Here is a 20,920-nt window from a genome sequence, read left to right as displayed (position 1 = left end):
TACGGTAACATATAGCATGCTTAGACAGCCAGGGCAAGACGTCCTCTCAATGACTCAGACTATAATGTGGTTCATCTTCTTCCCTCCTATTGGGTTTAATCAAATAAACTGGAACTCCACATTGTTCAAATGTGGTCATCAGACAAAATAGAGGAGCTCAAATGATCCTTTCTATGTAAAGACTGGGGCATTGTCTTTAAGGATATAGATATGGCTACAAAATCAATTACTGCATTTCTTTCTTCCTGTGTGGACTTAAATCTACTTTGGTAATCGTGTTCAGAAACACTTTTTTTATATATTGGGTAAAATGGTCCTTCCATCCTAAAGGTAGTCAATACATTATGTATTTAGAAGAAAGGAGGTTTAAATATGATCTCTGTGGAAATGTACTGTGAAAACTATGACCAATCCCTGCTTCTGTCTGAAGGGCAGGGATTGGTCATAGTTTTGGTCCTGCTCTCACCCCCCTCTGTCCATCAAGTTCCAGGGGTATCACTTATTGGTTGTCCCACATGCCAATCATTCTGACACATTCACATAACGCTATTGTGCATGCAAGTTCCTTGTTTCTTTCTGCTGGCTGTACATGTGCACTTCTAGTGTTTACGTATCCGGTTAGCTTAGCGGTTAGCTTCGCTGTTAGCCATTCATAGCTCCGCTGCTCTCACCATATATTTTGAACATGGCTGAGAGTTGCGAGTAGCAAACTGCGTACAAGTTTATGAGAAGAAGAGGAAGGCTTCAGTAGAAAGAAATAAGACCAGAGTGGATTTGGGAGATTTTTTCCACACCCTGAGGAGTGGAAGAGCAAGGTAAGACGGTCTTGCGCATGTGCAATTATTCAAAAACGGACTTGGAAAAACGTCCGGATCAGAGCTATACAAACGACTTAAATCAACAGATGAGAACGGCCTGATTACAATCAAAGGAGCATGTGGAGAACAACCTGTCTAAAGTTGACAAAGAGACTGTAGGAATCCATATGTGGCATAACCAACATGGAAACAAAAAGAAAACCTTTGTCTGCCCCCAATGAAGTCATTTCAAAAGAGCTAAACAACTTTTGCTGCTTCATCTGACATGAATGAGGACAGAATTTGAATTAAACCAGATTCTGTAACCAAAGTTTTTAACGCTGCACGCGTTAAGAAGGTGACTGAGCCAGACAACACGTCTGCATTCTTCTTAAAAACCTTTGCAGAGGAAATCCCTCCTGCATGGCATCAACTTCTTCAGTTTTCAGTTGACACGACACTGCCAGAATGCAGGAAGAAATTCATTAATTCAAAAAGTCTTCCAAGAGAATAATGATCGTGGTTCTGAACTTCCAATGTTACGAAATCTTTTGAGCAACTATAACTACATGTTCTGCATTCAGATGTTGAACCATCCCTTGATCAATATCAATTTGCCTACAACACAGTACCAACTATGCCATTTTAACAATAATGCATTTGGTTCCTAAACACGTTGAAAGCTCCTCTTCAAATTGTAGATTCTGTTTACTGATTTTAGGGCTCAGGGATGAGTAAGTTTTCTACTTTTGTTTACATTAAACACCAATGACTGTGTTAGTTCTAAGTCCGACCAATATGTGGTTAGATTTTCAGATGATACAGTAGTTCACAGCTTTTTAACAGCTGGCTCCGTTACAGGCAGCCAGAAAGCTGCAGCGGTCAGATTTGTGGTCTGGTTTGATGCTCTTCGACTGCATATTAACACAAATAAGACAGAGGAGATGTTGATGGACCCCAGGTCAATAGGCGACTGAACCCCTGTGGTCAGACATGGTGAAAACATGAAAAAGGTTGATCCATGTAGGTGGTCACATAGTTAGAAAGGTTGTGACTCAGCAGGGGAGACTAATAAGAGACTAAGAAATCTTGAGTCTTCAAACTCTGCACATGAAAAAAAAAAAAAACATTTTTAAGTCTGCCCAGTCTGAGAACAAAAGACCTGCCCCTACACAATTCTTCTGTTTTAAGATACAGACAGCTATTTTTTTCCCCATAATGTGGGCTATATTTGTTGAATTTGCTTGTCTCCATACTACTTTTGCTGTTATGGTGTCAGAAAGCCAATGGTCCTTTACCACAACATTGTAGCAGTTAAAAAGTTAAAATAAAATCAGTCAAATTATGACAAAGTGATCTCGTCCGCCAAGTTTTTGTATCCCGAGAGATGTTTCTCTTGCCTTTGATTTCTCCTCCTTTTACCCCTAGTCTCAGTTATTAATCTGTTAGTCATTATTTCCCTCACTTCCCATGTTTCCGTGTTTTTCCTGTTCAGTTGGAGATTCATGTCATAATACCTGCTAATGTAGTGGTCACAGTGCAGAGACAGTTCTGCTTTCTGTTTTTGGATTCTCTTCCTTTGGCAGCGCATATAGATTCTTAAAATAAAAATGTATTTTGGTCAACATTAAGTCATCTGCCTCCTAGTTCTTGAGTCCTGCCATTGGGTGTTCTTGAACAACAGACAGTGAAGTGCAAAAGTATACTGTAGCAAAACAGGAAATGCAGATGCATAGCGGTACGTTTAATTTACTGGAAAATTTATACTACAGAAGCCTTGTATATTATTTTCTAGGAATTTTCAAAAGTGTTTTTCTATTTTAAAAAGAATAAATTAATCTTGGGGAACAAAATTTCCGTGTTGTCCACATTGAAAGCTAGAGCCACCAAGTTAGTTTAACAATTAAAAAACATGAAAGATAAAAACCAGAACCAGTTAAACCTAAAGAGTTAAAAATAAGACCTTAAAAAAAACAAGATTTTTTGCCATGAAAAATAGTAATTTTGGGTTCATATAGGATAATTTAGCTGAAGTTGAAAGTACAAGCCCCGTTTCTTGTCATGTTTGAAAGCTAGCTTCTGGTGCTAGCATAATACTAACTTGAATAACTGGTAGGGTATTATTACTATATTTTATAGGTAAAGCATCAACTTTCTTAAGTACTTTTCTTACATGGGGTAAATTGTTAATGCATACTGGATATTGTTTTAACCAAATATAGTTTTTCCTAATTCTGCTGAATTTCGGAATAAAATATCTCCTTCTGAGCACTTCACATCTAATTTGTGCATAATGTAATAAACTACTAACCTACAAGCTGGAGACATTAAACATCTTTAAACAGAGTAGCCATATGGAAAACTCTGGTCCTCAACATAAAGGTCAAGTAGAAATCTTGGAGGACTTGAGACATTCCCATCAGTGGCCCTCCAACCCCATCCAGCCCTCTCATCTTCACACAATGGTGGGCCTCATGTGTCCAGCTCTTTCTCTTGAGCTCTTTAATCAATATCATAAGGAAAAGAGAAAAAAACTGTGAGCTAAATCCCCCCTTTCCACTTTCTGATGGGCCCTTTTCTCACTCTTTCACTTCGCACTCCAGTGTAGGGCTATTGAGGTCGCTCTGAATGGGACCCACTCCACCCAGAGGGAATATTGTCTAACCGCAGACTAGAGTCTGAGAGACCCCCTCTCTCCCTCACTTATTCTCCCCCTCTCTCTCTGCCTGCCCCATCACTTCAAAGAAGAATAAAAAAAAATGTGGCACATGAGCACTATTAATAAATGCATCGCTTCAGCTGCCCTTTTTTGGGTGATGACCCTGTGCTGCTCCAAAGCCACCAGTCTTTCACGGTATGGCTTAGTTTCCGTGCCCTACTTTTTCAGTCTAAGAGGTTCTGAAAGTTAAATAACTAGTTAGTAGCAGTTGTGTGAACAAAATAGTAAAAGGACTGAATTTACATAGCGCTTTTCTAGTCATACCTACCACTCAAAGCACTTTACACTAGCGCAACATTCACCTAATTGCTTTGACCAGCGGCACATCCATGACAGGAGGAGGCTGGAATTGAACCCAGATTTTCGGAATGCAAGATGATTACTCCTCCCACTGAGCCACGGTCATGTCTTGTTGATGTCAGGGGTCAAAGGAGAGTGGGCAGACTGGTTCAAAATGCTAGAAAGACAACAGTAGTTTAAATAAACACTTGGTATGGCCAGGGTGCGCAGAAGACCATTTCTGAATGCACGCCATGTCTAACCTTGGACCAGATTGAAAACAGTGGCAGAAGACCACACAGGGGGTAGCTCCTGTCAGCTAAGAACCTGAAAATTAAGTCGCAATTCATGCAGGCTCATGGAAATTGGACAACAGCATATCGGAAAATGAATGCCTTGTCCATAAGTCTCAATTTTAGCCTTATCGTTCAGATCGTAGGGTCCGAATTTGGGTAAAACAACAAGAAAGCGTAGTATCAATGTAATGGACTGGTGGTGGTGGTACACGGTGTGGTTGCCATTTTCTTGGCACAGTTATGGCCCCTTAGTACCAATTAGGCATTGTTTGAAAACCACTTACTAGCTGAGTGGTGTTAGGTGTGTCCATTCCTTAATGACAACAATGCACCCATCATCTGATGGCTTCTTCTAGCAGGATGGTCACCATGTCCCAGCTCAAACTGGCTTCTTAAGGATGACAATGAGATCCCTGTTATCCACTGGTCTCCACAGTCACTTGATCTCAATTCAAGTAAGCCCCTTTGGGATGTGGTGGAATGGGGGTTTTCTTTTCTGTTTTTATGGGGGTGCAGCAAACAGTTCTGCAACCACTGCGTGATAGTGTCATGTCTATTTGGAGCAATATCTCTGAGAAATGTTCTCGACACACTGTTGAATTTATGTTTCCAAGAGTTAAGGCAGTTCTGGAGGAGAACAGGGGTTCAACCTGGTAATAGCAGGGTGTACCTCATAAAGTGACCAGTGGGTGTATACAGTACACAGTTCAATTACATGTGAGATTTAACACCCATCATGATTTTTTTTTTTTACAATCGGCATATTTTTTTAAGCTACCTCAACCAAGAGAACTAACCGTATATGGTCATAGTAAAGAACTATTTTCTATTTTTGAGAGCAAAATGGAAAAAGAAAAGAACAAAATGGCAATGGGCGGATATAAAATCAGGGTGCAGACTTCATAAATATCACTGCTCCCAACCAAATAAAAAAGCTCACATTCCTGCTGCTTTATGCACAGTTTTTCCGTTTTTTTGGAAACAGGCTGTTGTTTTTAATACACCAGTATATGTGTCCATTTTGTACACTTTCATTTATCACCCTGCTCAGTTGCACATTTGAACTAATGTAGGTATGCCCATTTTGATAACTGCAGTGTTCTCCTTCGCTATCATTATTACCCTTACTTGCTGCTGATACACCTGAATTTCCCCTCTGTAGGAAACCACTATTGGGGAGTGGCAGCCTGGTGGTTAGAGAGCAGGGTGCTTGTGCCCCGGACAGGCTGCAATGTTCCTGGTTCAGCAACCACATATTGCCACTCTGGGTCCCTGAGCAAGACCCTTAGCCCCAAAAAGGGTCCCTTAGGAAGCCGAAGGCCGCACAGTGGCATCCCATGGCACCCTAACGGATGGGTTAAATACAGAGGACATATTTAATTGGAATGTACGTTGCAATGATTATAAAGATTTATTTAAATTATTTCTATTCTACAAATTGGTGAAAGCTCACTGTTTTTTTTTTTTTTTTTTTTTTGTAGACTGCTGACATCTGTCAGCCAATTCTCAGACCTAGATTGGCACATCTCTTCTGTTTCATCACTGCAAGCCTGGATATTTCTTTTCATCCAACCCCTCCACACTGTGTTTAAATAATTTAGCAATAAAAATGTAGAGAACAAATTTCAAAAGTGAGGGAAAGTGAGTGTAAAAATTTTATTTGGCATAATTTGTCCCAAAAAAACCCCCAAACAAACAAACAACAACAAAAAAAAAAAACTGCAAAACTGGCTCCTTTATCTATTATTGATGTGTTCTTACAAGCCAGGCATAATGCAAGGCTCTGTATGTTTGAAAAGCCTTGTATTAAATATCATGTGAAGGAGGTTGGGGGAGATGGGGGGGTTGTGTCTTGGGCTGCAAGCTTTAAGTGGTACGGTTAGTTGATTTCATAGTGTCTGAGTAACAGCCTCCACGGGTAGAGTTGCAGACTAAAAGCACCAAAAGAAGAAGGGACTGGTGGTGTGAGAAGACGATGAGAAGAGATTGACAGGAAGAGATAAGATGAGGTGAGGGGACGCGAGGGAGGGAGGGTGCGCTAGCTGACAACGGGTTAACAGGAATCTTTATTTTTAACAACATGTCATCACTAGCCGCCCATCTGGTCCTGTGCTGTCACAGTCCCTTGGGAACATGAATGTGTGTGTGTGCGTGTGTGTTTGAGAGAGAGAGAGAGAGAGAGAGGGATGAGAAAGGGAAAGATGTAAGCAATCCCATCATAGATCGCATCAGTGATGAGTAGCCAAACGAGAAACGGGGGAGAGGACAAGGTTAGAGAGGTGGGTGGCACACGGCTATCTGGCTCATCTAATATCCAAGGTGAGCTGCTGTGTGTCTGTGGCTTATTGAGATTAGTTGGGTCGATCTGCCACTGCCCTTTCTGCGTTTGGATGGGGGATGGAAGGAGGTGGAGATGGTGGATACGAGGTAATGAGAGGGAATCTGTTAGCACTGGGAAGGAAGGGGGGATATGAGGACACACAAAGGCAGAAATTTGACGGTGGAGCTCCAGGGGTGGCCCCAATAACTCATCTTATTTATTTCTGTCAGGATAAAATGAGTTCCTGCAGGCGGTGGGAGTGATTGCAGAGAGATGTTTACTAGTGGACATAATCAAGGAGGGAGAACTAGCTGTTTTACGTACAGCGGTCCTTCGTTCTCTTCAAAGGTCTGGAGGAGTGTGTACTTTAATTATATCACATGTCAGGATAAATATGTGGAACAGAAACCGATGCAGGAAAGCAATCTGTCTCATAATCTGTCAAATTCCTGTCAAGAAGAGAAATATTTTATTTATCCCAAGAAATATTTTTTGTTACATATTTAAAGAAGCAAAGCGCCCTAGATATTTGTAGAAACTAGGATTTATTTAATCTTTCAAAGTGGTAAAGGATTCTATTTATTATTAATCACAGTAAGGACTACTTCCTAGGAATTTAATGAAGTATAAGAAGCACAAAATTACAAAAATATACAAACATTATTTTTACTTACCACTAAAACCAAAAGGGATATAGGTTTTTATCTTTAACCGACTAAATGTTTTAAATATTTTCTGAGCTGAAAGAAAAGTCTTAAAAGTTTTACTGACTCTGGAGTTTAAAGAAAGAGCTTTGAACCTTATTTTGGGTGATAACATATAACGCTAATTTGAGTTTGGGTGAAGAGAAAACAAGAAGTTTCTGAGACAGCGAGACATGTCAGTTTCTGAGCGTGGAGCTGCTGTAGAAGAACGTGAATGCTGTACTGTGATACAGATCCTGTTGTGTTACCTATCAGTCTCCTGGCCTGCCTGCTCGCCATCCTCAGCGTTTCTCTCACAGCTGACAGGAATGTCAACATAAGAGCTGTTCGAATGGCCCTAAAGGTTGGGCTGCGGTAAGGAGGTAACTGCTGAGTTATCTGACCCAGTTCATTTGATGTTTTGGTGGTTTACCAATTTGGATTGTTTAGGAACCAAATTCAATTTGAAGAAGAAAAATGCTCCCAAAAAGTCCCTTAGTGATACTTAGGACATCAAGGTGTAATGGAAAATAAAACAACATTTACAGGAATTATATTAAAAAAAACTAACAAAAAAAGCCACACAATTCACAAAAATGCCTATTGCAATGCAAATGTTACAAGTTGAGCATTTTTGGTTTTGATTCTGGTAGGTAGATGGACATCACCGGCCAATCAGAAGATGGATGGATCGGAAGATGGATCAGAAGAAGATGGTGATGGGTGGATGTTGAGTGACACAGCCAATAAGATAAATGTAGTCTGTTTGTTCATTGTTTTAATACATTGTTTAAACTCAGACAGAGGAGAATGTAATGCATACAATTGTTGTAGATAAAATGGCCTAATACTAGAGCTGTTCACCCCATTCATGTTTCACACAAGCGTAATCATTCATTGACATACATTATTATTTGTTTAAGTCTATAAAATATGAATTTTAGAAAATATGTTTTTTTTAACCCCTCAAATAGTAAAATTAGGTTGATAAAAATAATAAATACTTTGAAACATATTCACAGTTATTTATACAATACTTCTTCAGAGCTTGATACTTCAGGGCTATACAGAAAAATCATTCATGCATTTCAAGATTCACAGGCATCATCAGGATGATATGTAATGTAGTTGAAGAGATAGTTAAATGTTAGTGAAAGGTCATGTTAGGTTTTCATGGGCACAACATATAGGGGAAAATAATATTCAAAAATGTGTGTTGACAGACCTAATTCCTCATTTATCATCTAAAAGACAAAACAAAAATTAAATGAAACACCAATAAAACACTACTAATTATATTTTATAATTAATTATAAGTATATTTAAGTTATGCTTCAGTATACCATGATATTTTGAGGAATTCCATTCTTCTAACTTTGTGGGAACAATTTGGGGATGGTTGATTTTGGTTTCAGCATCCCTGTAAACATATGCAAAAAAAGTCCATGAAAAAAAAAAATAGCTGAGCAAGTTTGGTGTTGAAAGACTAAACTGGCTTGCACAGTTTCCTAACCTCAACCTGGAAGAACATTTTTGGGATAAATAGGAGAGTAGACTGCGAGCCAGAAATTTGATCCAGCATCAGTGTTTGACCTCAGAAATGTTCTTCTGTAAAGTAAGATTCTATTATTTGCTGTGTAAACGAAAACAAAGACCAGGATGTGTTCAAAATGTTACACTCTGGAATCTGTTTTCCATACACAAATAGCAGAAATGCAACAAGAAGCTTCAGTTTTGTCATGTGCATAAGGCCTTAAAGCTATAGTGGGTAATTCTGTTCAGGAACACTTTTTATTATACTGGGTAAAATCTTCCTTCTATCCTGACAGTAGTAAATACATTATGTACTCAGAAAAAGGAGGTTTAAATTAGTTTTCTGTGGGAGCTGCAGGGCTGTAAAAACCAATCCCTGCTCTTCACTTGCTCTCACCCCCCCCCCTGTCCCTCAGGTTCTGGGGGTATCACCTTATCTAATGGTTGTCCTACAGGCCAATTATCCTGATGCGGTTAGGTTAGCGGTTACCTTCTGTGGTAGCCGTTCATTGTAGCTCCGCTGGTCTCGCCGTATACTTTGAACATGGCTGAGAGTCCCAAAAAGCAAACCGCGTTCATGTTTATGAGAAGACGACCAAGGCCTCAGTACAAATAAGACCAGAGTAGATTTGGGAGATTTTTTTTTCACACGATCCCCCTGAAGAGAGGAAGAGCAAGGTAAGACGGTCTTGCGCAAATGCAGTCATTCAAAAAGGGACATGGGGAAATCGCCAACTCTAGCTTTAAAGTATTTTTCAAGTTGCTCTTGATTCTACTCACACTAAATTTCCTTTTACAGCCTTAAATCAGATTTTTTTAGGTTCCTGTTATTTACATTGATTTATCACATCATCATCGTGCCTGCCTCTTGTGTTTAATTTGGTCCTGAACCACTTCATCCCATGGCACTGTTGCCTTTGCATTCCAAGGCAACGTTGATCTCCTCCGTGGTAATGATAAACTAACCTTTTGTTGTTAAAACATTTACAAGTACGATTAGCCATCACGAGCCACATGTCTGGGCTGAAACTGCATCTCAAACCGAGAACTTAAAACTCTACTTCTTCCGTTGTCTCTCTTTCTTCGTCTGGTTTTACAGGCGGGGAAAAGTTGAAGGCTAATTAGTCCAGAGAAACCAGTTATCCCTGAAAAGTCTCCTGCAGGCCAGACACTTCCTCCACCATCTCAGCCTCACAGAAACTTACACTCAAAGTGTTAACAAAGTTGCAACAAGAGTTTTGAAAGCACTGTTTTATATTTTATTAATGGTGTGCACACACACATGAAAAGTCAGTTAGCTTGAATTATGTAAATAAAAAGCTTTCTTAGAGGTCAAGCGTTTAAAATGCTCAGCTTCATACTCCGAGACACTTTTTTGCAGAACAGACTGGCAGCAAAGAAAACGTTTTGCAGCATTCATGATTGTTCTTCTTTTCTTGGATTTGGTGTCCCTTCTTTATCAGCCACCACCACCTCTCTCTCACTCTGTTCTCAGTCTTTCCCTCATTTCTGATCCATTTTTTATGCATTACTCCATTACTCTCACTCCCATTTACAGTGCATTACCTCTTCCCATCTTTCACAAACGCACTTTCTCTCTCCTTTTCCTCCTGCTCTTTCCTCCCTCGCTTTCCCTTGATGCACCGTGACTCTTTTCAGCATTTCTCTTCTTAACCTCCTTTTATTATCCTTTTATTCTTTTCTCTGGCCACGTCACCTCACACGAAGGTTTTTCTCCTACACATATCTTTGTCTTCCATCTAGCTTCTTGTGTCTTTCTGTGAACACCACTGCGGCTGCCCTTGCTTCTAATTGGCTATTCGAAGCATGCCAAGTTCATTTGGTTTCAATGTTACCCATTGTCTTCGCTCTTTTACAACACAATTGTACAAATGTCAGCAAAAGTAATTAGCAGTAAATGTAATTGGGAGAGGAGGCCTGTTCGGGCATTTAGGGCATCCTTACTATGAACAGACAGCAAATAGCATCAGTGTGATGAATCACCATATTATAAGCAGTGAAATGGATAAGTGAGCATTGTTTGTTGAGATCCTGTCGTTTTATTTCTTTTTGGTATCGGGTAGCTGTAATGATGCAAGTTCAAAGGAGACGCGGGAGTCCATGTTTGGCTGTAGGACACAGCTGGTGGGATCCCATTTCCACAGCTGCGGACAAGGTACAAAAAATATCATTGTGATTGGCACTGTGAACAATAAAAAAAAAACATGCTTTATTTTTCAGCTCAGCAATGAATGGATAAAACTGATCTCATGTTGCAGGACTTGTGAAAAATTGTTTCACTTTTGACACGGATGTCTAGCCTCCTTCTCAAGCCTTCAATTATGTAGGATTTGTTCCCTCGACACCTGAAGCTTCGTAAAACATGAGGCTGATGACAAGCAACAGGCCGGTGAACTGTTTGAATGTCCTGTTTGCAAAAACGTAGTTTGTTCAGATTTACTGATTGTACCTCGCTTAACGTAGCCCCGGGGCTCCCTAGCTGAGGGGAGATAGGACATCACAGGTTTTATTGCACCCCAATCCCACTTAATTGACACCAAACACAGATACCTCCTGAAAACCTATCCAAACCCAAGAAATTCTTTGAAATAATGCATGGCAAAAATGCTGTGTAGCCCGGTCATGTGACGTGCTTTCTCTGCGAATTGCAAGCAGGGTGTGCCTCCTAAACACATGGGGGCGCAACCTCCACACTGATTGCACATAAGACACTCATTTCTCATTCAGGATGCAACTGAAAAATCTAAATACTTGTTTTTAATTGGTGCTCATGCACCCTCTTTCTGAATGTCACCCTGTGAAACTGCCCATTTTACTCACATCAAAAACTGCCACTGCCCCAAATTCATACCTATGCACTGCTATTTCTCTCTAACCTACCTCTGTTTTAAATAAGTAAACAAACAATTGAATATTCGTGTATTTAATTCTTGCATATCAGATCATCAGTATTTTCTTAAATTCTGAATAGAAATAATCATGACAGAGCTCAAATTAGTGCTACGCCACACAACGGCAGCAGTGAGGATTTAACACGGGGCACAATGGCCATCCTTACAAACGTACTGTCTCTGTCCTCTTCCCCCTTGGCCAAAACGTCCTGCATGCATTAAATCATTTATGAAAATTAAATTCAACAGATCAGCACCCTTCTGACGAAACCTGTATGCCTGTTTGTCTCTCTTGAGTTTCTTTTTTTTTTTAATCAGCGCTAACTTGATTTAAAAGAAAAGAGTTCTAACTAACACATGAAATTATAAAACCAGGCCTCAGAACGATCCACCAGACAGGCTGTCCACTCTTTCACAGTAACCTTCTTGTTCTTGTTGCGATCACAGGACCTGCAAGCACAGCACAATATAGTGACTTCAGAACATGCCACTTTTCACAAATTTCAGCAATGTTGACGCCTCAGATTTCAAAAACAGAACCAGAGATTTGCACGGAGAGACAGGGAGGTGTGCTTTAAAGAAGCATCGGTGCAAATCCGACCGAGATGGGGGGAAAACACAGCTGCCATTGTCTTTGAGTTCACTGTGCAGCGTTATCTCTGAAGGGTACTCCTTCAATTTGTGCTAATCCGTGAGCGGCGGGGGACACAATGGGTAATAAACATTATCATTGCTGGGAATGGCTTGACATTGACACAGACAGTCCCGCTGCCACAAAACCTGTCACTACAGACTGGCAGAGAGGGGCCTGGGGGGTGGAGGGAATGGGAGAGTGGATTGTGGAGAAAAATAGCACATGGAAAGATGACAGAAGAGATAAAATGAAGGACAGAATGACATAGGGAGAGGATAAATGTATGAGTTAAAAGGCAAGCAAATGGTAGGTTAGAGCAGGAAGTGGAAAGAGGAAACGGTAAAGAAAGAGTAAGTTAATGGAGAAATTGTGTGGTCATATGAGATCAGCAGGGAGGACGAGACAGGAAACATGGCCCGGCATGGAGGATGGACGGGTGGATAGATGGCATGCAGAGAGAGCAGCATGATGGGAGGTGCAACTTGATCAGAGTGGGGGAGAAACATCGCCCCGTGACATATTTAAACCTTGTCGTTTTGGTGATTAGCTGAAAAATAACATATTGCAAGAGACAGAAGGTTTCCACCATGAACCTCTGTGTGACATGAGATCATGGCAGCATGAACATATGAGCCAAGTTAAATGACCACCATGTTGCTTTATAAAAATAGATCATCATTAGAGACATTTTGCACTGATCTTAGCTGATTGCTAAATATCTGTTTGTTTTACATATTTGTAAAGGGTAGAGATGGGACTAACAAGAAAAATGGTGTAGCACACTGCTCCAAAGGCATCTTCTTGTAATATAGCTTCCTCAGGTCCCTCCAGCTCAACTTTCCATCTTTGTTCTTGTCCAGTAAGGTAAATCTTTCCTAAAGATGGAAAAAGATAGATGTTGAAATAAGAGGCTTATCATTGTTGGCTGCATATCATTAACTATTAGAGTTAAATAAAGTTTACATAGAAGGTAGAGCACATTTTATTAAAAGTGGTGTATCTCAAGGATATATTCTTAGACTGCTGTTCTTTTTATCCTCATTCATTTCTACTGAGGAAACAAAACAAACAAAAACAAAAAAAGAAAGCAGTTTCAAATGAACATCTGAGCTAGAATTGTTCTATGAGCAAATGTAATTTCTTATTTTTTTTTCTAGTGGATTAGAAATTAAAAAGTGTATTTTTCTGGTCTGTAAAATGACATTAAAAGCAGTTGGTATTCTAAGTAAAGTTAATTTATTCATGAACTGTTTCATCGTGGAAGTATTTTGACACAGTTGTATGCATCATTGTATCAGCTGTTGTAAAAACATCTTGTAAAAAAGCCTTCAGCTGATCCAAAATCCTGCAGCAAGAGTTGTGATGAAAATCAAGAGGAGAGATAATATTTCTCTTATTTTAGCTTCTCTCCCCGTTAAATCCAGCATTTATTTTAGATTTGTCTTTCTCACATATAAAATCCATACAAATCTCACAGTATAGCAGAGATGGCTTTAATGGCTCCATATGCTCCCAAAAGAGTACTTGGCTCTTGGTTCCTAGAGTTTCTAAAAGTAGAATGGGAGGCAGATCTTGTAGCTTTCCGGCTCCTCTCCTGTGGAACCAACTCCCACTTTAAGCCTGTGAGGCAGACACCCTGTCTACTTTAAAAACTAGGCATAAAAGATTCCTTTTTGATAAAGCTTATAATCAGAGTGGCTTTGGTTATCCAGAACAATCTCTGTAGTCAAAACGCTATATGCTTTGGGCTGCTGGAGGACATAGTGACCACTTTTTGTCACTTTGGTACCTTCTACTAATACTCTCCAAATAAGCATTGTGTGCTCTTATTGCTTCCAATTAACTTTGTCCTTTCTCTGTTTTTTTATTTTTTCTCTACAAAGAAATTACACCTAGTTTGCCGTTTCCGCTAGCTGTGACACTTTCTTGGAGAAGGGTATCACCGTGCTGTTGGTCACATCATCTTTTCTCTCAATAGATGATGCACTTGAAAGGCATTCATCTCCATTGACGTTTTGTACGTTTTTTCACATAACAGCCACACATTTCAATGTATTATTTTGGGATTTTATATGATAGACCAACAAAAAAGGAAAAAATGTGAATTAAATGAAAAAGGATACATGGTTATCCAATTTCCTTTTTTTTTTTAAAGTTAAACCTGAAAAGTTTAGCGCATTGACATCCATCCCCCCTTTACTCGTTAATTAAATCCATTTCCACAAATTGCCTTGTAAGGTTGCCTACTTCATAAATAGAGTCTATCTATGTGTGAATCACTCAGTGTAAAGTTGTTGTGTGAAGTTTTCAAAGGTTTATGAAAGAACCTTATCAACCTTAAACCCAAGTAAAGTTGCTGAGACATTTAAAGTGGGATTGGGTTACGAAATAATATCTCAAGCTTTGTATGACTCACAGACCACTGTTTGACCCATCATCAACAAATGCAAAGAATATGGCCAAGGGTGCAAAAACAAAAACAACAACAACACAAAAATACACCCCACACATTTCAGATTTCAATTTATAAAAATATCCTTTTTCACGCACTTCCAAACTATGCACAACCTTGTGTTGGCCCATCACATCAAATCCTATTAAAATACAGTTCATATAATGTGACACTATAATTTGAAAGAATTACCTCAAATCTTACCTGCAGCTTTGTAATTAACGTAAATAGTAGTTTGAATGCTCCAAATACTTCTGTTCTTTCACATCAAGTATCACTCTCCATATATTGAGAATAACGCATAGGTTTTCACTTAATTTATTTGAGGCTCTAGGTCAAGGTTGCCAGAGAGAGGTTGTTAACTTATCCTTCTTTCATCATCTTACTGAATAATTCAATGAATATTGACCTAGCCCTACTTATACACTGTGTTCCTGAGAGCCCCTATCTCGGTTTGTGGGCAACCAGGCCACAAGCAACAGAAGAGCATGCCTCTTACAGTATGTTGTTAACATCACTCACAAGGCACTGCAGAAAAGGCACCAGCATAGTGGTGGTGTCTGCTTTAAAACAACAACTTTGTGTTCGGCATAGGGTTACACTGGGTGGGAAAGCGATCTCTTAGCGTGTCGTTCTTCCCGTTTTAGTTCCTTAAGCAATCCAATGTGAGGTGGATATTGATTTTCATTGTGTCATCATTGGCTGAGTCTCATGCATTTGGTCACCAAAAGCACAAAGTTTGACCTCTGCCAGTTGGGTCCTCTGGGCATGGCTGAGACAGGTTTGCGGCAGAGCTGCGGGTGTATAGGACCCCCCCATTCGCCTCAGGAGAAGAAACCAGTCCAGGAGACGGTATGGAAACTGGCCTAACTCTTCTCCGGTGCATTCGCTCTTGGGGACTGATAAAGGGGAGTAACAGATCAGATTTAGAAAGCTGGAGAGCACTGTGGAAATTGTGCGATTTGTTGCATGTTGTGTGTGTTTACCCAGACAGGGTCCGGTGTGAGCCAGTCTCGTGCGGTGCCTCCTCCTACAGGCGTCTTTGTGAAGCAAGCACTCATTCCCGTAGGTCTTACCCAGAACACTGCACACTGGGGCCTTCTGCCTGATTGAACAAGTCAGCGCCCACATGGATGACAAAGTGTGCAGATAAAACACTTGTAAACACAAAGATCTTGTGGCTCTTTTATCGTAACTGAAATGGTGTTTTTGTGCAGTGTATCCATGCATTTCATACATTTCTGTCTCGTCGCAGCTGTAATCTTTAATGTTCCTATTGGGATTTTATGCAATAGACTGACAATAGGATTGTCCACAAAGTAGTGGACAATCAAAAGTGGAAGGAAAGGGATACATGTTTTTTTGTTTTGTTTTTTTACAGTAAAAATATGAAAAGTGTTGCCGAAATATTTATTTAACCACCATTTAATATAAAACCCCTAAATGTGATCTGGTCCATCAAACTAAAACTAACATTAAATACACCACCCCTACAGTGATACAATATAGTGGCAGAATCATGCTTTGGGGATGCCTTTCTTTAGCCTGAACTGGGAAAAAGGTCAGAGCTTATTTGAAAATTGACTGAGCCAAATACACGGTAATCTTGGTAAAAAACCTGCAAAAAAAAACAAAACTTGAAACCTGAGTGGAGGCTCACTTTCTAGCGGTGCGCTGACCTTAAACATACAACCCAAGCAACAAAGAATGGTTTAGATTCAAAAATAAAATAATCAATGTCCAGATTAAGATTCAGTTTAAAAAATGGCTAAAAGCTCCAGGTGTAGCAGCTTGTTGAGGCATACCCCTAAAGACTCACAGCTCTAATTACAGTGAAAGATGATCAGATACAAAGTGTTGACTGAGACTGAACACTAATGCATGCAATGCCACAATTCAGTTTTTTTAAATACATATCCTTTATCTTCCAGGTCACAGTTTTGCAATAGCACATGGAAAGACGGACGGACAGACAGACAGACAGACAGACAGACAGACAGACAGACAGACAGACATATATACATACATACATAGTTTACCGTGGGCATGACCGGGGACAAACACACTTGGGAATGAGAATTCCCTTTTCCTGAACTACCTGGCACCAAGATCCCACCGGGCTGTGGCATTTAAGCAGTTCGCAAAGCTTTTCTGAAACAGTAAAATGAATACATTAGGTATTATTTACACACCTTTTATTTTTTTCTGTATAATATAAGTTGACAGTTTTATTGACATACAAGGTTACTGAGCTTTCAGTGCTGATCAGCGAAGTCTTGACCAAAGTGTGTCAAGATTACGTTGGAATAAATAGTGTAATGACTATAAAGTCGAGTAAAGAAGGAGCAGCACAAAACAGCATTATTTTCATGTCTCATCATATGAAAGTGTGCTCTTACCAAACAATATTAAACAGAAATTGGAGGTTGAAATAAATAATACTAACACTTTCCAAGATTTAAAGGGTAACTAAGGCAGTTCTAGGGGTTCGGGTCTCCAAAAAACAACCGTAGAATTAATGGTTTTGTTCGATGATCCGAAACATTTTAATGTTACAACAAAGCAAAAACAGAAGAGATCTGTAAAGCGGACAATCCTTTTCCCTTTGCTCATGAACCTTTCTAATTTTAGCAAGACAATGGCCTTGACTATTGGTATTTTTAATGTGCGCTCATCTCTCTTTTCTCTACAAATGTATTTCACTGATTTGTTTTCGTCTGTGGGGGATAGGTAAAGTGCTGATCTTTCCTGACTCTACGGGTTATTACAGCACAAAGACCAGCTAGGTTGAAAATGCAGTCAGTTCTGGAGGACATTTATCAACAAAGACTTTGCTCTCATGCTCCAGCCATCATTAACTTCTCCCTTCTGGGAGGTGCTATCGAGCAATTTAAATCGGGGACATCGCATCACCAATAAAAGCTTCTTTCCTCAAGCTGTGATTAATTGAAAAACAAAGACTCTATGATGACTGTTAAAAGCGCTTTTAGCTCTTTGTTTTATTTTATTTATTAGGGTTTTAGTATTTGTTTTCAATTTTCTTTTTAATGCGCCCCTCTCATCATGTTTGATTGGGCAGCTATTGTTTTCGTCCCTTTTTTTTGCGTGAATGTCGAACCGTGCACTGGAGCTACTTCCTTCTCTTTTCCAATAATTTTTTTATGCCACAAATGACAAATAAACGGAATCTGGTAAACTTTTAAAACTTGAAGGACTTTTTCATAACTGACATGTCGTCACAAACGGGTCCACAAATGGGTCTCACCTGGGTCCACCCTGCCGATGTATGGCGTCAGCCTGTCCTCCGCCTGTCTCTGTCTGCGCTGAGCTCTTCCTCCCTGGACCATGAAGACACACAGACAGAGATCTGAAAGCTCAGTATAGAAAACAAAAGGTTCACGAGTGTCCATTTAATTTCAGATGCACCAGAAGCAGGAATATGTAATAATGCAAACACATTGTAAAATTATAACCTAACCTGCACATCGGTTTGTATACCTCAAAAGAAATGTTTAAAACCACTATGAAAATAGTAAGTATTCTATCTTGATCAGATGAATTTCAAGAGTCTTTGTGCTTTATGCCAGGACCACATCTGCCCCCCAAAAGTTTCCCCAGATCATATGTGTAACAGGTGGCCGAGTGCTTGAGCCAGGCTTCTATAACGCTGGCATTTTGTGTCTTAAAACCTAGAACCAAACAGTCTTGGTTGCAGAATCAGCAAAAAATTGTTTTCATTTGCGATCTTTGATAAACAGTCTTCTACCAGTAATTGTGGTTGTGATCATAGCCTTGAGTACGCAAGTCGTTTTCACTTTCCAAATATAACGTGAGCAAAACTGACTGTTTCTAAATCATCCGAGAAAATCCTTCCTTTGATGGATAATCATATTTAGGAAGACTTACCATGGCCGCACAAGGGTAAATAAGGAGAAACAAGGCAAGCATCAAGCTCAGCTTCATGACTGAGGCATTAACTGCAATAAAGAGGGACAAATTAGGAAAATATCACCACAGAAGGAAGATAAACTAAGACATAGTTCACTGTGTTCTGGTAAATACGGACATGCTATAAAAGAACCGTTATCTAAAGACTGCATTGAGAATGCATCTGAGTTTGGAGCAACACAATTATGCTGCGGTCTGAATTTGACAGTTTAGTGCGGTGAATAGATGAGGGCTTCTATTTTTCTTCTGCTGTGGTTTAATTTACCGATTATTACGTCAATCTGACATTACAGCAGGAAACAAAGTGGCACTCTGAGGCTCCAGAAAACAGAAAATAAGTATTTTTTTTTTTCCATCGCAGAGGAATTAAAGCATTGACTTACACTGAGAGCACTCTTGGCTGGGGAAGTTTTTACAGTCAAACAATTGAATTTCTTTCATATTGTACTGCTTTGATAATAGAGAAATAAAGAAACTTACCGGGGCCCTTTGTTCCACCTTTTTCTTGCTGCTCTTCTGCCTCACCCTGTCTCCAGATACTTCTCTTCTCTCCGTTTCTCCCCTCCTCCTTTCAGGCTGAGTTGAAACTTGCCTCTTTCGTCTCTGTTTGATCCATCTACACATATATTTTTCACATTTCTTCTCTATCTAAACACCTTTCTGCTTTGATGTGTCAATATAACCCTTTCCAGAGAGAGAAAGTGAGGAGACTGCTTTTATGAGCGGAAGATGGCATTCATTGAGGTTGGGACTGGTCCACAGAGTGATTTATGTACCTGAGAAAACTTTTGAACACACTCCGTTGTGCTTTGTGCTCTTAGTTTAAAACGTCTAATATATTCCAGATAGTCAGAAGTACGAAGGATGGCACTAAATGGAAGGAATGTGAACAGGAGGATGCTGAAAATTTTGACTGGCCAATAAAGCTACCATGCTGCCACCTAGCGGTCATAGTTATGTATAACAGCTTTACAACGACGAGAAAATATTCTCATATCTTTGCTTTGTTTTACTTTCACGCTGTAATGGGAGTTCCTTTGGCTTTACTATTGGCTTCACTGCTTCTAAAAAAGGTTGAGTAAGTGTTTACATTGGACCAAAAAAAAAAAACATATAAAAAACAAAATAAAAATAAAATAAAATAAAAGTAATTAACAAAAAAAAAAGTAAACCAAAATAAAAGAATTAAATATAGCCAAATTTTCTTTGGAAAATGTTCTGTATCTTTTGCTAACAAAAAACATATAGAGCATGCTTTGCTCAGTATGTGTCATTAACTAATTATGTCTTTTTTTCTTTGTGTTTTAACCCTCCCAGAACACCCAGTGAGGTCAATAACTAGTCCAGGACCCTGGGTTTCAGCAAACGGCCAGAACGGCTAAACTTGGACACTGTAGAACGAGCCCCGAACATCCTGCCCTGATGACGAGGTTGAGGGCGACAAGGCGGGGCTGAAGAAAGGTTGAACTCTGATGGGCGAGGGTCTCTGGAGGGAGGAGAGCATTCCATTAATACTGTGGAGGGAGTCTGGGCCGTTACCTCCTGGTCATCTGCCAGGACATGAGCGTGTCTGAGCCTGTCAATACAGACTGTCTCTTTACGGATTCTGAAAGGGCCATCGTAACGAGGCTGTAGTGGTGTTCTGTGTGCATCATGTTGAACAACTAAGCTCTTTGGGACAAATGACTGGGGCAAACAACGGTGTACAGGGCCAGGAACATGAAAAGAGTCCCCCTTGAGGTTAAAAAAACATGTCGCACAGGTGTAGTGAACTGTGGTGAGGGGCCCTCAGGTAAAAAAATCCCCAGAGAATGCTGATTCCTCCAAATGTCCACCAGGTTCCTAGATTTCAGTAAGTTGTTCAACAGACGCACAGATGCAAATTCAGGTGGAGGCCGTGAAGAAAACCTGTCTAAGTAAGGATCTAAATAGCAGTTCAAATCTCCGGCAATTATTATGTTTGAGTCACTGTCATCTGGCAACAGGTCCAAAAACTTCCTGAAAAAACTTAGGATCATCAATGCTCCCTCCGTAAAGATTAAAAAGAGTTAAAAGAAATGTATTAACACTACCAGAAACCAATAGACATCTACCAAGAGGGTCAGTAACTACAGAAAGTATGTCTTTTTTATTTTTATTTTTTTGACAAGTTATAAAAACCAACCCACTGAGGTTATAGGATGCCTGTAAGTGCATATATTTAGATTGTTTTCATTTGATATCTTGTAAAGGTTCTGAACACTGGATCACGTGTGGAGAGCCAGAAAACCCCAGCAACCTAAAACAAAAACAACTGAAGTGATGGATGACAACTTATCTTGCAATACATAACATTAAAACACTACAA

General features: G+C 39.7%; 1 protein-coding gene across 1 annotated transcript; it reads right to left on the bottom strand.

The window, feature by feature from the left end:
* Window positions 1–10,325: 10,325 nt before the first annotated feature.
* On the bottom strand, window positions 10,326–19,586 carry LOC105927272 (SPARC). Its single transcript, XM_012863951.3, has 9 exons — window positions 19,054–19,586; window positions 18,532–18,602; window positions 17,891–17,963; window positions 16,665–16,776; window positions 15,612–15,730; window positions 15,370–15,524; window positions 12,936–13,048; window positions 11,895–11,989; window positions 10,326–10,792 (listed from the first exon to the last, which is right to left on the bottom strand). Exons 2-9 carry the CDS (start codon window positions 18,586–18,588, stop codon window positions 10,728–10,730), a joined length of 789 nt encoding a protein of 262 aa, XP_012719405.3. The 5' UTR covers window positions 18,589–18,602; window positions 19,054–19,586; the 3' UTR covers window positions 10,326–10,727.
* Window positions 19,587–20,920: the final 1,334 nt, after the last annotated feature.

This window comes from Fundulus heteroclitus, chromosome 22 (genome assembly GCF_011125445.2).
Source record: "Fundulus heteroclitus isolate FHET01 chromosome 22, MU-UCD_Fhet_4.1, whole genome shotgun sequence".
Classification (NCBI taxonomy): Eukaryota; Metazoa; Chordata; class Actinopteri; order Cyprinodontiformes; family Fundulidae; genus Fundulus; species Fundulus heteroclitus.
This window is presented reverse-complemented; position numbering and strand designations above follow the sequence as displayed.